Here is a 17908-nt window from a genome sequence, read left to right on the forward strand (position 1 = left end):
CGATCGGCCAGCTCAAGATCTTTCTTTCTTTCTTTCTTTCTTTGTGTATGTGTGTGTCCGCGCATAATTGTGTATGTATATCTATATGTGCATGTGTATGCATGTGTGAAAAAAAAAAAAAGGATATGTGTCTGTGTGTGTATATGTGTGTGTGTGTGTGTGTGTATGTGTCTGTGTGCTCACCTGCATACTGTGTGCGTTGGTGGGTGCATGCATGCATGCATGATGTCCAAGCTCTCGAGGCTTATTTGGCTTGGGGATGTGTGTACGTATAATACAAAATGTACGCATTTCACACACACACAAAACCCACACTACTTATACCTGCTCTAGCAAACGGAGACGGTGATGGCACAGTGTACGAACATTCCCAAGTGAGGTTATCTTCAGTATACGATGCATGTCTGTAAAGAACTCCGTCGCACCAATAACTGGAAAAAGTTCTTCTGTGCCTACATGAATGATGACCCAAAACAACAGGTACATTAAAACTAAAAACCCATATAACAGGAAGTTACCTTTGATAAAGGCTTTAATGCACATGCAGTGCAAGGGAGGAAATAAGAAGGTACCAAAAATTCAATATAGCAGTCTCATGACATGTGCTTCATAAGGTAGCCCTTGTGTGTATTAAGCTCTTCTTACCCAAGCATTTGATTGTTTATGGGGTGGCATAGTTGTAAAAACTTACCTTTTTCTTTTAAGAGTCAATGATATCCGCCTCAATCCCATTGGGATCTGAGGCAATTCTTTTCAATCTCTCACACTGTCTCATACTGTAGAACTTCTCAGACCGTAATTGCATTAACAAAAATAGATGTGCAGCAGAGACAAGAAAACCCAGTACACATGTTAGTACTCTTAATGCTAATCCATGTATTACATACAATGAATGGAAAATATGACTGAATATTCTGAGAATACAAATGGTGATCAATCTCAACCCTTCTGGCCTGGAGCAAACGCTGGTTTCAGATTCTTCTCCTTAAGGCTTTGAGTGCAAAACTCATTAACAATGATCGTGGGACTGAAGGCACCTTTAAATAGGACTCTCTAGGGCTGGTCGGGACTGGTCAGCTAGTACACACTAATGGCCGACCAGGAGCATTGGTGCATATATATACGTGGGTAGCCAAATCATCATATTCATTTGCTTTCCTCAGTGTTGGACTTCACAGAGAGTTTCTCTATAGGCGGAGTGCCAGCAAGGAGTGTATAGGTTTTATTGGGTGAGAATGTGATGTACCTGCAGGCTAGCTGGATAGCAGTGGTAGGGCGGTAGGAAGGATGGACAGAGGCACCAGGGCTGAATGAAAGAACACGGAACAACAGAGCACCATGCGCAAAGCGGAAGGCCAACAACCGGCCTGGTTTCCTTCCCCCCCCCCAACCCAAAGATCCCGTGAGACCACCAATAAAGGTGGGGGATGAGGGGAAACCAACGGCTATTTAGCTCTAAATAGAGGAGTCAATTAGACCCCAACCCACTTTGTGGGATAATATAGTGCCACATGGCAGCGTGAGGAGCAGGAGGGCAAGAATTCATTCTAACACTGAAGTGGGTTGGGCCCATTAGCAAGAACAGCATGGACCACAAGCGCAAGGAACAAACAGGCACAAGTGGGTGGACAGCATGTTTGGACTGGCCGGAAATAGTCCCCCACAAGTATGAAGTTGTTAAAATAAGCCTTTATTGTAAAGTTTAAAAAGGGCTTAAACACTAATCAACCAGCCCACAACCCTAGTATTGGTGTTGACCAGTTGTACCCGATTGCCACACGCCACCGCCACATCATCACTGCCATGTGTCACTTGCGTTGTTCAACTCTACCTGTCGGTTGCTATTTGATGTGTGCCTAGAGCCTTAGGCTACTTGTGCATACATTCAGCATTCAACACCTCAGTGTGCTACAGTCCCAAGGCCTCTGCGAAGACCTTCTTCAGCATTCAGCTAGTATATGTGCATCCGTCAATTTTGGGCTTGCATAGTGGTCATTAAAGAGCTATTCAAAGGAGATTGGACAGCACATGGTTCAGCCTGCGCTCAGTCTACTTCATCCTTGCATTTGGCATTCCTCAGTCATCATTCGTTTTCATTGTACAAAGTTCTCCAAAGAAATACAAACTAGTCTCCTGCTTGCAAGGAGGAGGGGGGCGGCGGGGGGAGGCGGGGAGGGCGGCCTTTCAGTGTGGGTAATTGGGACTCAACACTATGTCGACTATCTATCTTCTCTGCTCTCTAAAAGTGGAATTGCATAAACTCATAGGTATAAAGAAGGTTTTATTGTGCGTTACAACGATCAACCTATTGCATGCTACATTGGTATGAGAGCTGCAAGTTGTAACCTAATTTGGCTACCCTAAAGTGAGAGCATTCCTGTTGGACATGTCATCTCCAGCATTTATTCTCCATTTTTTCCCATTTTATTTCCCCTTTATGTCTAGATATTTTTAGGGATTTTTCCCATCTTTCTTAGGCTATTTTAGGCATTTTTATCAGTCGTGGACATTTGTCCTCCAGTCCTACAGGTCGACTGGCTCTACAAATATGTATATAAGCATGGACATTGTTCATTCAATAAATTTCAGTTTCTGGCTCAAGTGTTGGATCACTCTTGGCTTTCTACTCTCTCTTGTGTGATCTCTATTTGCTTCCGCTTGGGTAATTGGGACCCAACACTGTGTCGACTATCTATCTTCTCTGCTCTCTAAAAGTGGAATTGCATAAACTCACGGGTATAAAGAAGGTTTTGTTGTGCATTACGACAATCAACCTATTGCATGCTACATTGGTATGAGCTGCAGGTTGTAGCCTAACTTGGCTACCCTAAAGTGAGAGCATTCCTGTTGGGCATGTCATCTCCAACATTTACTCTCCATTTTTTCCCATTTTATTTCCCCTTTATATCTAGATATTTTTAGGGATTTTTCCCATCTTTCTTAGGCTATTTTAGGCATTCTTATCAGTCATGGACATTTGTCCTCCAGACCTACAGGCCGACTGGCTCTACAGATATGTATATAAGCATGGACATTGTTCATTCATAATTCATTTAATAAATTTCAGTTTCTGGCTCAATTGTTGGATCACTCTTGGCTTTCTACTCTCTCATGTGATCTCTATTTGCTTCCGCTTCATATTCACATATTTTCACATGGTATCAAAGCTCTTGTGCTTCCACAGATCAACAAGAATTTTCATCGTGAGATGATTGAATGGGATTGTGGCCTCCACTATTTATACTACCCCATTAGGAGCAGTCGGCCAGTAGACAAACAGGCAGCCAGCATAAATGTCCCACGACTGGTGAAAATTCAGCAATAAATGCTGAAAATATTCACATAAAATGCTGCTTTTTTTTCCTTAAAAGCCTGGACATGATGCGCTTGCTTCTGATTGGCTGGACGCAGCTTTTGCCCACAATCCCAGGGCTGGGCAGCCTGTATGGGCTGTCCCATACATGCCCTACAGCCATATAAAGGCTTTAAACTCCTGGAAATTGCCTTATCTTTGCCCTAGGGCTGTCCTCCGCCCCCTCCATGGCTGGTGGGTTCAGCCTGGGCCTTCCTGGCCCTCATGGGGGTGTTCTACACCATTCCCATGCCCACACTCAGATCCGGGGTAGCCCTATGGGCTGGCCCCTTGTCCTAACCACTATCTACTCAGTGATCAGGCATCCGGTACCATACCAAATACACAGAATCACTGACATCATTCTAGACGGAGACTCACAACGCAGACTGGCACTGTTTCATGTGCAGGAGGACAGTGCACACCTGACCTTGGACTCATGTGCAAGACAATGCACACCTGACCTCGGACGACTGAGATGGATCCCTGGCTGACTCGTCCCAGACTGGGCTCACATGGGACCAGTTCACCATCCCAGGTCCTGCACGTTCTGTACAGAAATGTCTACGTGGCATCCAAGTGCGGGATGCACATAACACCAGGGTACCTGCATTGATCTCTGGTAGGAGTACAATTCTACGTCTTTCTTTCACCTCACCTAGCGTCTAGGGAGGAGTGAGCAACCCCCAGGGTACCTACCTGCACCCTTTCCGCTATCAATTCAAGAGGAGGATTCCATGGCTTCTACGCCAACTGTCATTTCTTCATCCATTGCTCAACTTCACAAGGAATCCATCTTAGATGAAACCAATTATCTTGATTGGGCACTAGAGATGAATACTCTCCTTCGGTAACATCGGCTATGGGGTATTGTTTCTGGTACTAATGCCTCTCTCGATGCTACTTCTCCTCAAGCTGAGATTAATGCCTGGGCTGACAAAGATGCAAGGGCTCATGCCTTTATCTTCTTCACCATAAAACCCTCTATAGCTTTTCAATTGATGACAATGATGACGAATCTGTATAAGAATTGTGGGATACCATCCAGAGGATGTATCACCGTGAGAACTCTGCTCAGAAGGTAGCCTTGGAGAATCATATCTCCAACCTGAAGATTGCCGATATTGCTAACATCAAGGATTCTATTACGGAGTTCATAACCATTCACGATCAGTTGGTCTACCGACGAGGACTTTTTCAATCGCTCCTCACCAAATTGCCCGAGACTTTCTCTTCTTTTTGTGATACTAGCGTGCAGGGGTTTCGCAAAACACTTATGACTATTGATGCAATTAAACACTGAAATTGGCCTCAGCCTTAAACATATGCCACTTAATCCACAAACTGTAAAAGAGAGATGTGCAAAGCTGACACACTGCATAGAGGCGAGAATGGGCTGACCCTGCCCTTGGAGTATTTTATCACCCAAGGAGAAAATATTATGTACAAGCTTTGCGGGCCTTACTCTCCCCACCAGAGATGCCATATTATCCATATAAAAACACGAGGCAACCATAGAATTCAGCCGGTGCATAGGCTGTACAAATGCTAGAAATGTTGAGCCAACAATATAATCCATACACCTCCATGTGGGTACTGATTCTTCCCCAAAAACCATGGGTCTACATGCAATAGAGCTGGTACAGTAGGTACAGCTCTCCATTCAGCCACTACAGCCCTCCATTCAGCCGGTACAATAAGTACATGAGCTGGTACAGCAAGTACAGTGGCTGGTACAGCAAGTACAATGGCTGTTATAGCACCTACAGCCTTCAAATCAGCCGGTACAGTACATAAATCAGCCGGTACAGGAACGGTGCAGCCATCAAGAGGCTAAAGAAATAAAGAAACCTTCCATTGAGGGGAGTGGTGTCATGACCCTGTGAAAATGGAACGGCACAAGTGTGGGCATGGTGGTTGCTGAGCAAAATAAATATTAAATGATTCGTATTTGGGGTGCCTGGACAAAGAGAATGATGTGTGGACATCTCCAGGTGTGAAGGGGGACCAAGAACATTAATATTTTTAATGTTCTAACCATGGGTGGCCCCTAGGCCTAAGTGGCCCCTAGGAAACTTTAATAAACATTAAAGTTTGGGCCCTAGGATATTTTTGGAGAGAGGAAACTCTACTTTTGGGTACACGTTTCTCTCTCATCTCTCTCTCTTGCTTTTGGAAAAAAACGTGCAAGTTTCATGCGTGGAGGAGAGGAGAAGAACAATCGACTGCTTAGAGGAGTGCTGGCTGCTGTTTTTCCGTACAAAACAGGCCGCACATATCTTGCAGGTACAGGCCACGTGGCTACTGTACGACTGCACGTTCAGGTTGCTGCGTACGGATTAGTACAGGCGGCGCTGGCAGGTTCAGACTGCAGGCGGTTGTTGTGCAGGCGAGTACTGTACGGTACAGACTGGCGCACGGAAGGGGACTGTACGGGCTGAACAGTTCAGGTGCAGCAGAACGCCTGACACATGCTGGTACAGTTGCTGTACGACAGTTGAAACAGGTAGCAACTGCACGTACATAACTGTACGGATAAGTACAGCAGAGTACTACAGTGCTGTACGGACTGGAATAGTGGAGTGCAGCTGACCTGTACGGACAGATACAGACAGATACAGTACTGTTCAGTCCTCAACATTATCAAGCGGTGCATTTCCAGTTGCAGGCAATGCTTTATCAGAGCTTAGTTGGTGCATCAGTCAAGTGGTTGCAGGAAGGAAAGTACAGACTGGTACGATCGGCCTCACGGGTGCAGAACCACGCACTGAATTGGTAAGCTCTGAACTTGTCCATCTTTCTTTCTTTCCATTGGCTTATGTCTGCTGCTGCAGAGTTGTGTTATCTGGCCCCTTGTGAGAGGAGGGGTATGGCAAATTGAAAGGGTGGAAACAGAGATTGGACAGTGGATGTATATGCGAACTGAGTTGTGGAACCATGTACATGAGATATGCCAGATGTGTGCTCAAGGCTGCCCGGCTGAATTGTCTTGGTTGATCAGAGGGAAGCACAGAGTGTTGCTTTTGTGGGACACAGATCTGTGTGTGAATCCTCTGTGCTAAGAGGTCTTGTGGGCTGCCAGATTGGACATACAAGTGTTTTCTCCTTGCTGGTTTTGTTGTACTCAGGTTTACATCTTTTTGGATTTGAATAAAGAAATACCGAAAGGGGCGCCAAGCTTTGGGGCCAACAGGTGTCGATTTCATTTCAGTTTTGGGGCACTCTAGCTCCAGTTAATTTTGTTTCTTATTTGGACTACAAGTGGAAGGGTGACTGCTAGTCTACCGCACTTTGGTTTCTACCAGAGGCCGGTTTCAAGGTTCCATTGCCGGGACCCATCATCAACTTTCTTAAGGGGGTGAGCTCGTGGTTGACTCGAGGAAAGTCATTGCTGAAAAATTCAGCAACATGTCTGATACAGAAGACGAATATTCTTATCATGAAGAGGAAGAGCAAGAGACCTCTCCTGAGAGAAATGAATCTGAGGATATTCTTGCAGGAGAATAGGCTACAGATGATGAGCAATATGAGGATGTAACACAGCTAGAAGATATGCCTGGTAAAGAGGAAGATGATGCTCAGTTTAAAAATCGTTTGGCCGGTGTAATGGATGTGTTTATGCAGCTCACACAAAGTGAGAAGTTTGCTGAATTTATGAGATCCCATTCTGAGCCTGAAAAGAAGAAGAAGAAGGTGCGTTCTAAGAACCTACCTCAGGGTCGTAGTGGTGCCTTCCCACAGGATCCATCTTTTGGACAATTTCCAAACATGCAACATGCTTTTGGTGCTAACTCATAGAGTTCCATTTTCGGACAACCATCTATTCCTCAGCAGACTATGCATCCAGGTTATTTTGGTGGTGGCTCTGTGTTCCAATCTATGACTGGGGGTTATCCTCAGGGAGGCATGGGTATGCCAGGGACTTTTGAAGCAAATTTTCAGCCTGGTATGCAGGGAAATATGTATGGTGGTATGCAGTCCGGAATGCAAGGAAACATGTTTGGGGGCATGCAACCTGGAATGCAAGCAAATATGTATGGGGACATGCAGCCCGGTATGCATAATGGTATGTTTGGAAACATGGCTGGAATGTATGGCATGCCAGGTGTGGGAATTGGTAATGTTGACCCTATGATGGGCATGAATGCTGGGGATAGCAATCTTGTGAAGCCACTTCCTTACGATAATCTAACGCCTGTGGGTAAGGTGAAGGATTATAAGGAAGGGGGAGCTGCTGTGAAATTTGATACATTCAGTGGAGCCAAACATAAGTTAAAAGCACTTACCTTTTTACAGCAGTTTGATGCTGCTTTTTCTGGTGGTAATTACACGGAGTTCTCTAAGGTGAGAAAAGCTGCGACTTTTCTCAAAGGCAATGCATTGCAGTGGTGGTCTACTCTTCTTCTCCAAGGCATAGCACCATCTACTTGGGTACAATTTAAACAGGTGTTCTCTTCCGTATGGCTCACATCTACTTTTGAGGTGGATGTAATGACAGCATGGCACAAGTTGGATGCATCAAAATGTGAAAATCTGGAAGATTATAATAAGAAGTTTTGGGAAGCTTTACTCCCAGTTACTTCTTACCGTGCAGTGCCTTTGTCTGAGCAGGTAGAGAAGTATTGTTGTGGGCTGCCCAAGGAAGTGCGTGACTATTGCATCAAGACTCGAGTAACAAACATGTCACAGATGATAGAGAGTGCTATGACAGCAAATGCGTTACTCACTGGAGTCTCATATGGATTTAAAGGCAGTAAGAACTCGAGCAAGAAATCTGAAAAGTCAGGGCATGCTTCGCGTGATGCAAAAGGGTCTACAGAGACGCAGTATAAGAAGTTGCCAATGCCCAAGAGAACTCCTGAGGAGAGACAGGCTTTGAGGGATGCTCGGAAATGTTTCTATTGTACAGAAGAGGGACATATGTCTTTTAATTGTCCCAAGAGAAAGTCCCAAAAGGACTCTGACACCAAAGGAGAGCCCAAGTCAAAGAAACCAAAACCTTCTGCAGGGTTAGTTCCTGATCTTGTTGGGGAACAGCCAGGTGGTGAAGAGACTGAGTTGTGCAGGGCCTCGGGCAAAGTGAGAGATCAAAATGCCTTGATATTCTTTGGCACACGTGCTAGAGCCAACTTTATTTCACCAGATTTGGCTGGCCGATTGGGGATCCGTGCAGAGGAAATGGGGCCTTTATATGAGGCTAACATGGCTTGTCCTGGGTATGCAGAACCCGTCACTCCTATTATTGGAAAGCTCAGGCTTCATTTGCAGAGTTATGTGGACAGCGAAGAGTTTTTCAACATGCCACTTGATGGATGTGATGTTTTGTTGGGAATGCCATGGTGCCACAGAGTACATGCGGTGGTGGATACATACAATAGGAAGATCATTTTGACTCATAGAGGGAAAGAACATGTTTTGGATGTAAAGCTAAAAGGGGAATCTGTTCCTATTGTATCAGCTTCGGCAATTTCATCAGTAATGAAAAAGCATCTTTCCGCGTACTTGATTTATGTAAAGGATGCAAAAGATGATGAGTCTAAGTCTAATTTGTCTACGTTAGATAAGGACAGGATTGATTTCTTATGTGGATTTGAAGATTGTTTTTCCGAGTCTTTGCCAGGGGAACTTCCTCCAGAAAGGCCAGAAGATCATACCATTGATCTAATTCCGGGTAGTACTCCACCAAATAGACCGCCGTACCGTGTTAGTGCAGCCCAACAAGAAGAAATTATGAGTCAGGTACAGGAGCTGTTGAATAAAGGGTTGATACAAGGGATGGGAGAAAGAGAAAACACAGGGATTAGGCTAGAATGCACGCCTATGATATGAATTGACATGGTCAAAAACCACATAGGCCTATGAGAGTGCAGGGCAAGGAACATAGCCAAGAAGCGATGGCACACAGATGTAGCGATCTGTTTTGGGCTTGCCAAACAGACCAAAACAACGTGCCCAGGCTGCATCCAAGACAAGGGAGGCTAGGTCACCTATTATAGGACATAGGCATTAAAAAAGGCATACATGCTGGGCAACCAGCAGTTGAAGGGCAGATTTACCAGCACAGTGAGGTATAGTTTGCACGTATTTAATCAGCTTTTGCTTTGCACTCTCATATCACTGGAAACCTTTTTGCAGACCAAGATTGCACCACGAACAGTGACCTTCAGGAATCAGGATATTCTTTATAAAAACCTCTCGCATTGAACTGTTTGCATAGCTGAGCCAGTCCGAGTCCTAGTGGTGAGGACATATGAAAAGATGAAGGCATTGCATACTGTCACAAATCGGAACTCATTTCAGAGCCCCAATGTGCATTATCTTCTTGGTTTTCATCAAAATAGACTTCCTACTGTTCAACCCAGATTAATCATGGGGTTTAAACCTTGAAAAAATCCAACCAATGCTTTGTACCAACACACTCTCTATACTGATCACATGCCCTTCAAAACTGTCAATCTTGTGGATCTCACTATGCTCTATCACAACAAGTCATTTAACACTTCGTCTCTCTGACATGCTTTCACTTAAAAATATTAGAGCCCCCTCTCTAATGATCATAAGCACTATACGGCTTGTACTCTAGTCTAGATCGTTAAATTTTATCCATGAAGATGTAAGTTCTTTTCTTTTTTGAGCACACAAGTAAATGCACATGGGTAGGTAGGTAGGTAAGAAGTGCGCATGTGCATGTGTATGCCTTGAATGTTGACTGATAACATCAATATTTAAGGGGAGTTATGATGTGCTAACTTAATCTTTACTTGTGCTAATTTAATCTTTTTATCTGTGGAGATGTGAGTTTTTTTCTTTTTTAAGCTACAAAGTGCATCATATGCAAAATTTTCCTCATAGATCCCGCAAGTAAATGCACATATGTAGGTAGGTAGGTAAGAAGTGCATGCGTGTGCATGTCTTAATGTTGACCGATAACATCAGTATTTAAGGGGAGTTATGATGTGCTAACTTAACCTTTACTTGTGGTAATTTAATCTTTACTTTCAAAAATACCAATACAGAACTACAACACTTGAGGCACTTGGAAAGCCAATATGAAAAACAGTTGTACCTTCTTCATCTGAGAACACATGCACCACTCCATCTACCATCCGAAACACATGCTGCAAAGGAAAACTCTTGATAAGAAAATCATAGTAGAGATGAGCTTTACAAATATATTTTGGCAAAGAAAACAAACAAACAAAGTAGTTAGCAAGTGAATTATCCAACCCCATCCTGGAAAAGTCACCTTGGATGCTGGTTCTTGCTCATAGTGAAAAGGATCTGGATTGGGCTTGGGAGTACTTGGATCAGTTATCTCCTCTTTGTACCAAGGTGCCACATTCTCTCTGTACACGTACTTTCTGCGAAGGTCTAAACAATCTTGCAACATCATACACACCTCCTCCTCTTCTGCCGATGGAGCCTCTGTCACCACAAATAAAAAATGCACCAATTGCCTCTGTAATTAGAAAGTAATCAATGCTCAACAATACGAAGTTCAAGCTGGTGTGGCCTCTAGAGCAGCTTAGGATTCGCATGCTACACTTTACGCACCAAACCTTCACATACTGTAAAGATGGGAAGATAAGCAACACAAATGCGAAGGATAACATAATCGTTCTAGCATGCATTTTCACAAGAAGGCAAGATTTGTGCAAAGGTTCCTCTAGCGCTTGTACATGCAGATCTCTGTGGATTAAACACAAGCATCAACCCCTCGAATGTCAAAGATGACTACTATAAACAGGAAAAGACTCAAATTTAAATAGGTCACAAATTCTTGACAGAGCATTATTTAACCAAAGCAACTTGCTCTTCTCCTTGATGAGAAATATTAATGGCATTCAATCTCCATTGTGTTAACAGTGTAATCTTGGACTTAATGTCCCATCTTGCCACAATAGGTGAATAAGAAAGCTAAAATTCATGAAATTTTATCATTGAAGAGGTCAATTCGATGATGAACCAATTTTATGATGCCAATTCAGAATTCCATGATGCCCAAATAGTTAACGTAGTTAAGACCCATGAAGATAATGTGGTAAGATTCTTTAGCATGCCCACGATTGTGTTTCAGGCCATGATTGATCATTGCAAGTGAGCAATCCCTTAGAGCTTAAGATCATTAACCCTTTCCACCACACCATTTCAGAAAACCCTAAAAAACCAAGAAAAACAATACCTTTTTGTTCTCTCTATCCCATGGACCCCAATAACTACCGGATCATCATGATTGGCATTAGCCAAAGGCTAGATTAGCTCCTTGACACAGAGATACAGACAAAGGGTCATTTGTAACTCCATGTGGACGGAAGGGGTTTCGCAAAACAGTTGACCATTATTGCAATTAAACACTCAAATTCACCACAACCTTAAACATATACCACTTAATACCACAAAAGTGTAAAAGGGAGATGTGCACATCCGACACCATGTAGAGGCTGCAATGGGCCGATGTAACCAAACCAAAGACCCGGACCAGAAAATACTAAGTGCAAACAAAGTATAACAACAGAAAGCCACAAAATAGATGGACAACACATTGAGCTGGAATGGCCGGCCCCCATAGGTAACTTCTTTATTACTTAGAAGCTTTTACAAGTATCCCAAGGTGAGGGTGCCTTCAGCACCAGATTTTCCACATGCCCTTGGCAGCTTTCCACAAAGCTCATATGAGACCCCTTATAAGCCCTCTTCACAAAACTAAAGAGCTTCAATCTTTAGTCAATAACACAGACCTAAATCTGCTCCATAAAACAGTACATAAAATCTCCAAGATAGCCGTATCGAACTTGAGAACATTTTGTTGCTCATAAAATAGCCCATAAAATCTCCAGGTGGAGTTTGAGGAGCATTTTGTTGCTCTACGAGACATAGAAACAGGCCAGGTTGTTTGGGAAGGCGGAGTGGAGAACGGTATCTACAAACTCTCGGCACTCTCCTCTCTAACAGGCACTCAAATCGATGACTTGTGGCACTTTCGGTTTGGCCACTTGAATGTGGATGCGCTGCGGCGAGCTTTTCGGGACCAGATGGTGGTTGGCTTGCCAGATGTTGACAGCTTGCAGGGACGTTGTAGTTTTTGCATTCATGGTAAGCAACACAGAGAATCTTTTCCAAAGAAGGTTTCCAGGCGGGCTTCGAAACCTTTGGAGTTGGTACACACTGACTTGTGTGGACCTATGCAGACCCCATCCTTGGGAGGTTCTTTGTATTTTATGCTGCTTGTTGATGATTGTAACAGATTCACATGAGTTTATTTTCTTTCGTAGAAGGACCAAGCTTTCGCTCGGTTCAAGGAGTCGCATGTGATGGTGGAGAAAGAATCTGGATTGCAGATTAAGACTCTTCGGGCCAACAAAGGAGGAGAGTTTTCTTCTAATGCTTTTGTGCAGTTTTGTGCGGAACATGGCATCAAGCGGGAGCTGGCCAATATTGTCACGTGCATCCCGCACTTGAATGCCACGTAGACATATCTGTACAGAAGGTGCAAGACATAGGATTAAAAACTAGTCCCCCATGTGAGCCCAGTCCGGGGCGAGTCAGCCAGGGTTCCATTCCAGTCGTCCGAGGTCAGGTGTGCATTGTCCTGCACGTACGTCCAGGGTGAGGTGTGCATTGTCATGCACATGAAACAGTGCCAGTCCGCGCTGTGAGTCTCCCTCTGGAATGATGTCAGTGGTTCTATGTATCTGGTATGATACTAGATGCCAGACCACTGTGTAGACAGTTAGGGTTTGCATATAGGAAAGGGGGCAGCCCATAGGGCTACCCCAAGGATAGATATGGGCATGGGGGAGGTGTAGAACCACCCCCATAGGGGCCAGGAAGGCCTTGGCTGTGCCCACCAGCCATGGGATGGGCATGGAAGGGCTGTAGGACAGCCCTAGGGGTCCTAGACAGGCAGCCGACAGGGTACACAGCCCTAGAGGGCTGTAGGCCAGGTGTGGGGCAGCCCACACAGGCTGCCAGCAGCCAGAATGTGAAGCGCCTGATGGCCAGCAGCTCATTTAGTGATGCGCTGATTTTCTAGCATTTAATGCTGAATATTATGATCGTGGAGCAATTTTCAGATGGCCGACTGGCTTTAAACCAGCCGACTAGCATTCCTGAAGGGTATAAATACCCATTGCATGGTTCAGTCCATTCATCTCATAATTCACCAAGTCTTGAAGCTTATCAAAGGGCCAGGACAGCCAAGGACAAGCTAACGCAGAAGAGGTGAAGGATTGAAGGTCAAGGGCCGCAGAGATCTATCTCAGCCAAGAAGGTTCAGGTTCAGTCTTTCATTTCAGTTTTGCATCATTCTAATAAAAGCAAATACACCATTCGAGGTGGGGGCCCTACAGAGGGTATTCGGGACCCAATACTCTGTCCTCTTCTCCCTCTCTCTCTCTCTCTCTCTCTCTCTCTCTCTATTTTTATGCACATCTATATTCAGTTTTGTGCTCGCGACAAGTGTGCTCGTTTTTCTGAGCATTGAAGTTACCGATCTCCCCCGAAGCTTCCGCATGTTACAGTGGTATCAGAGCCTACTTCAAGTGTAAAGATTCAGCAAGAAACCAGAAATTTTTTCTCGCTCATGTGGTTGGTTTTCAAACTCCAGTGGACTACCCCTTTCTTCAGAGTGATTCCTGTCCCTCGAAGGACGGTTGGTTTTCAGCCTCCAGAAGCCTCCGAAAGTCTCCTGCACACATGGATGGTCAGATTGCGCTCCAAAAAGGGAGTGCGTTTTCCTGCTATGGCGAGCTTCAACGCCAAGAGAGACCAAGAACCTTGGAACCAAAGTGCACCAGGCAGCCCAACTAGGGCATCAGGCATGAGTGTTACAGAGATGTTCCAACAGATGATGCAAGCAATCGCAAACCAGACTACCAAGTTGGAAGAGCAGAAGGTGCAGATCCTGGCTCTGGAAGAGCGCACCCGTTCTCCAACGCCGCGGTTTCCATCTCCTTCTCCCTCTCCTTCCGTATCCCAGTTTCCAGATCCTCTACACAGGGACCCTCTCACATGGGTCACGACCGCAGCCAAGTTCGATGCTTGAGTTGCAGATGCGTGCATTGGAGATCCGACAACGCGAAGACGAAGCCATGCGACGCGTGGAACATGAGCGTCACCTTGCAGCTTGGGACGCCAAATTGACACCAGCTGCTTCCTCAAATCATTTTCCCGAGAAAATGAACTTCAGTAAGTATAATGGTAAACTCGAACCCACAACTCTTTATTCATGGTTGCATCAGTTTGAAGCTTACTTTGCCGCAGTTAGAAAGAATGATAAGACAGAGTGATCTTAGCCAGTTTGTACTTGGAAGGTGAGGCCATTCTGAAACTCGCGGCGGTGAGTGCCCGAGGGACTAGGGCCTTTGACACACTTGTTGATACCATCAATGCATATTAAAACATTTAAACATGGCCACAACCTTAACATATATCCATCATCACTTTGCATGAAACATAAAAGCTGGACAAAACATCCACAAATGCTGAAAATGGAGCTTGCACGTGTGACACCGCATAGAGGCCGGAATGGGCCGACCCCCCCCCCCCCCTTGGAGTATTTTATTACCCAAGGAGAATAATATCATGTACAAGCTTTGAGGGCCTTACTCTCCCCATGGGAGATGCCTCTGATTCTTCCCCAAAAACCACGGGTCTTCATGCAATAGAGCTGGTACAGCAAGTACAACTCTCCATTCAGCCGGTACAACAAGTACAATGGCTGGTATAGCCGGTACAATTGCTGTTACAACAGGTACAGTGGCTGGTATAGTCGGTACGGTGGCTGGTACAACAGGTGCAACAAGTAAAAATGCTGGTACAGTAGGTACACTGACTAGTACAAGTACTGTGGTTGGTACAACAAGTACAAAAGCTGGTACATCCGGTACAATGGGTGGTACAGTAAGGACAAGGATTGGTACAGCCAATACAATGGCTGGTACAATAGGTACAAAGGCTTGTACAGCCATTACAGTGGCTGGTACAGCAAGTACAAGGGCTGGTACAACAAGTACAATGGCTAGAAATCATAATAAATGATTAAATACCCTTGCCTTCAGTATTTCTTCGCGATGGAAGCCTCCAAAACAATCCCCAACAGCCGGTATTTTTCATGAGCAGCCATCAAGAGAGAGAAAGAAAGAACGAAAGATATATTAACGTCTACGAGAGGCCAAAGTCGGCCTATGAGACAAAAAATAATACAACTGTGTTATTCCGGTCATCGGAAGAAAAGAAAGAAAAGAAAAAGTGTGCATGTGTTTGGATACAACTGTGAATCATCATGGATAGGTGGAGCCCATATACAAACAATATAAGGGGGGCTGGGGATGTGGATGGAGTGCCAAGGCAAGATGCATCTCTATATGCTGAAGGGGTAGTACAAGCATGCTAAGCAGATCTATGTCTAACTCCATCCAGTGCCATAAGAGGGATATAAGATATCATACATCGCCGATGCTGAGGCTGTGAATGGCGTGAACATGTACCCTGAGTCTAAATGAAAGCGAGCTAGCCTCTCCTAGGTCTCCATCTGGTGTCTCATTCGGATAGCTGCTATCTCTCGGTGACGGAGTCGGGGTGCTCTATGTCCAGTCTGTCTAGGTCTCCTCCTGGCTGTGTTGTGATGCAGAAGCACTGGATGTGCCAGGGTGTGATGCTGTTCATAGTGTAAGAGGCTATGGATGGTTGTGGCAGCCTTGTTCATGGGAGAAAGCTTCTGTATGCAGACTCAATGTGAGAGAGTCTTTCAATGTGAACAATGGCTGGACTTGTTTGTGGATGCCGAGTGGATATGAAGCCATGATGCAGGGTATTTCAGGAGTTCTACTGTGACGGCTGAGTTCCCAGCCTTATTGTAATCAAAGCTCTTATAATCAATTAAAGAAATATCGCAAGGGGCGCCAGTGCGTTTTGGGGCCAATCGGTGTCCGTGTACTGTTTGCAGGAGCACTCTAGCTCCCCCTATTTGTTTTCCTTTTCTAGGTCCTCAATGGCGTTGAAGTGTTTTATGTGCGAGTGTTTGTTTCACCGCCCGTCAGATTTCCGAAGGCCGGTTTCAAGGTTCCGTTGCCGGGACATCGTCGACTTTCTCAAGGAGGCGAGCCCGTGGTTGTCACATCAAAAGCTTCAACATGAGGAAAGTGATAAGGAAGTGCAGGAGACAGTGCAGGGTTGTGTGTCTTTGCCTATATGAGGTGAAGAGCAAGAGCTGAAGATGAAGCTCAGGAGAAAAGACACCAAGGACAAGAAGTAGTCAGCCAGGAGAACAAGAAGCAGTTGAAGTGTTATGGTGCAAAACATTTGACAGTTTGTCACCGGTCGTATCTTCATAGAGGCTTCATGGGTTCGGAAGACAGATTCTTTCTATGTTTAGCAATGGTGATCTACTATGCTTCATCGAGGACTTGTGCTTACCACTTGGGTGGAGTGCAAGCAGGTTTTCAGTGCCTGAGGATGTATCAGATGAGGCTCAGACGGAAGCGGAGAAACTTGACGAGGTTCTTATTCCCGAGCAGATACTGGCACATAAGGAAAGAAAGGTACAGGGTAAAGTTTCCCGTCGCTATCCTGTGAAGTTCAAGAGCTGTTCACTGATGGATGCGAAGTGGATGGAGGAGGTTCACTGATGGATGCGAAGTGGATGGAGGAGGGTGACTTAGCAGATTCACCTTAGGATTTGCAGCTTTATCTTGATGCCTTTGAGTTGGAGTCGACTCTTGTTACGGCTCATTCAGGTTCAGCAGAGCATAGGTCTGGAGCATTGCCTAATGCTCAAGAGGGGGGTAGCACCTCTGCTCCCTTGTTACAGACAGGCTCAGTTGTCATCTAGGAGTCGCTTGGTGACATCTTTGTATTCACCCGAAGGTACTGAGGCTGACAGTACATCTGCTTATGGGACTTCTATGATCTTGGGTTCTAGACACATGAGATGATGGTTGAGTATGGTTCACAGTCGCGCGCACCTTGAACTATAACTGCAACTATGGATAACTCTATGGAGGGCATAAGTCTTGCGAGCAGTCCTAGAGTTGGTTTGGTTCATGGCTATATGGATCGAACTCTATTTGTGCATGTATGCATACACTTTTTGAGGTAGAGGTATTTTTGTATTCTGGTGCCATTGGATCCTGCTACCATTGAGAATACATTGGGAAATACTCTACATTGTGTCGAGTGCTGCATGTATATTGGTATGATACATCAAGTGCTTTATTATGTTCATGAATGCACCACTGGGTGTGACTCCTGCGGGATGGCCATGAGACATATGTGGGAAGTACTTAGTGGATGTAGTGTTTGGATGCATTGAGTGCTTTCATATGCTCATGTTGTACCATCAGTCGTGGGTCTTGCGGGATGCCCATGGGCGTAAGGCTTGCGAGTAGCCCTTAGACTGTTACTTTGGAGTAGCTAGAGCATCTTGAGGAGTATATTGTTTGCGAATGCATATGTGTGTCATGCATATGTGTGCCATATGTAGAATGATGCATGGTTTTGTTTTTGGCTAACACAGTTAACGTGTTTCCATTTGGTTTTAGACTTTTGCTGTAGGTT

General features: G+C 44.9%; 1 protein-coding gene across 5 annotated transcripts in view; it reads right to left on the reverse strand.

The window, feature by feature from the left end:
- LOC147635126 (AMP deaminase-like) overlaps positions 1-17908 on the reverse strand; it is a 142173-nt gene that overhangs the window by 102538 nt on the left and 21727 nt on the right. For all 5 annotated transcript variants that reach the window (XR_015266836.1, XM_086804419.1, XM_086804420.1 and 2 more), the window contains exons 5-7: positions 10599-10777; positions 10419-10470; positions 325-452 (exon numbers count right to left, since the gene is read on the reverse strand). Coding sequence is in view for 4 of the 5 variants with exons in the window: in XM_086804419.1 (XP_086660545.1) it covers positions 325-452; positions 10419-10470; positions 10599-10777 (359 nt within the window). In the remaining variant the exon portion in view is untranslated. The remainder of the gene's footprint in view (positions 1-324; positions 453-10418; positions 10471-10598; positions 10778-17908) is intronic.

This window comes from Cibotium barometz, chromosome 10 (assembly GCF_041138505.1).
Source record: "Cibotium barometz isolate CiBa-2024 chromosome 10, ASM4113850v1, whole genome shotgun sequence".
Lineage (NCBI taxonomy): Eukaryota > Viridiplantae > Streptophyta > Polypodiopsida > Cyatheales > Cibotiaceae > Cibotium > Cibotium barometz.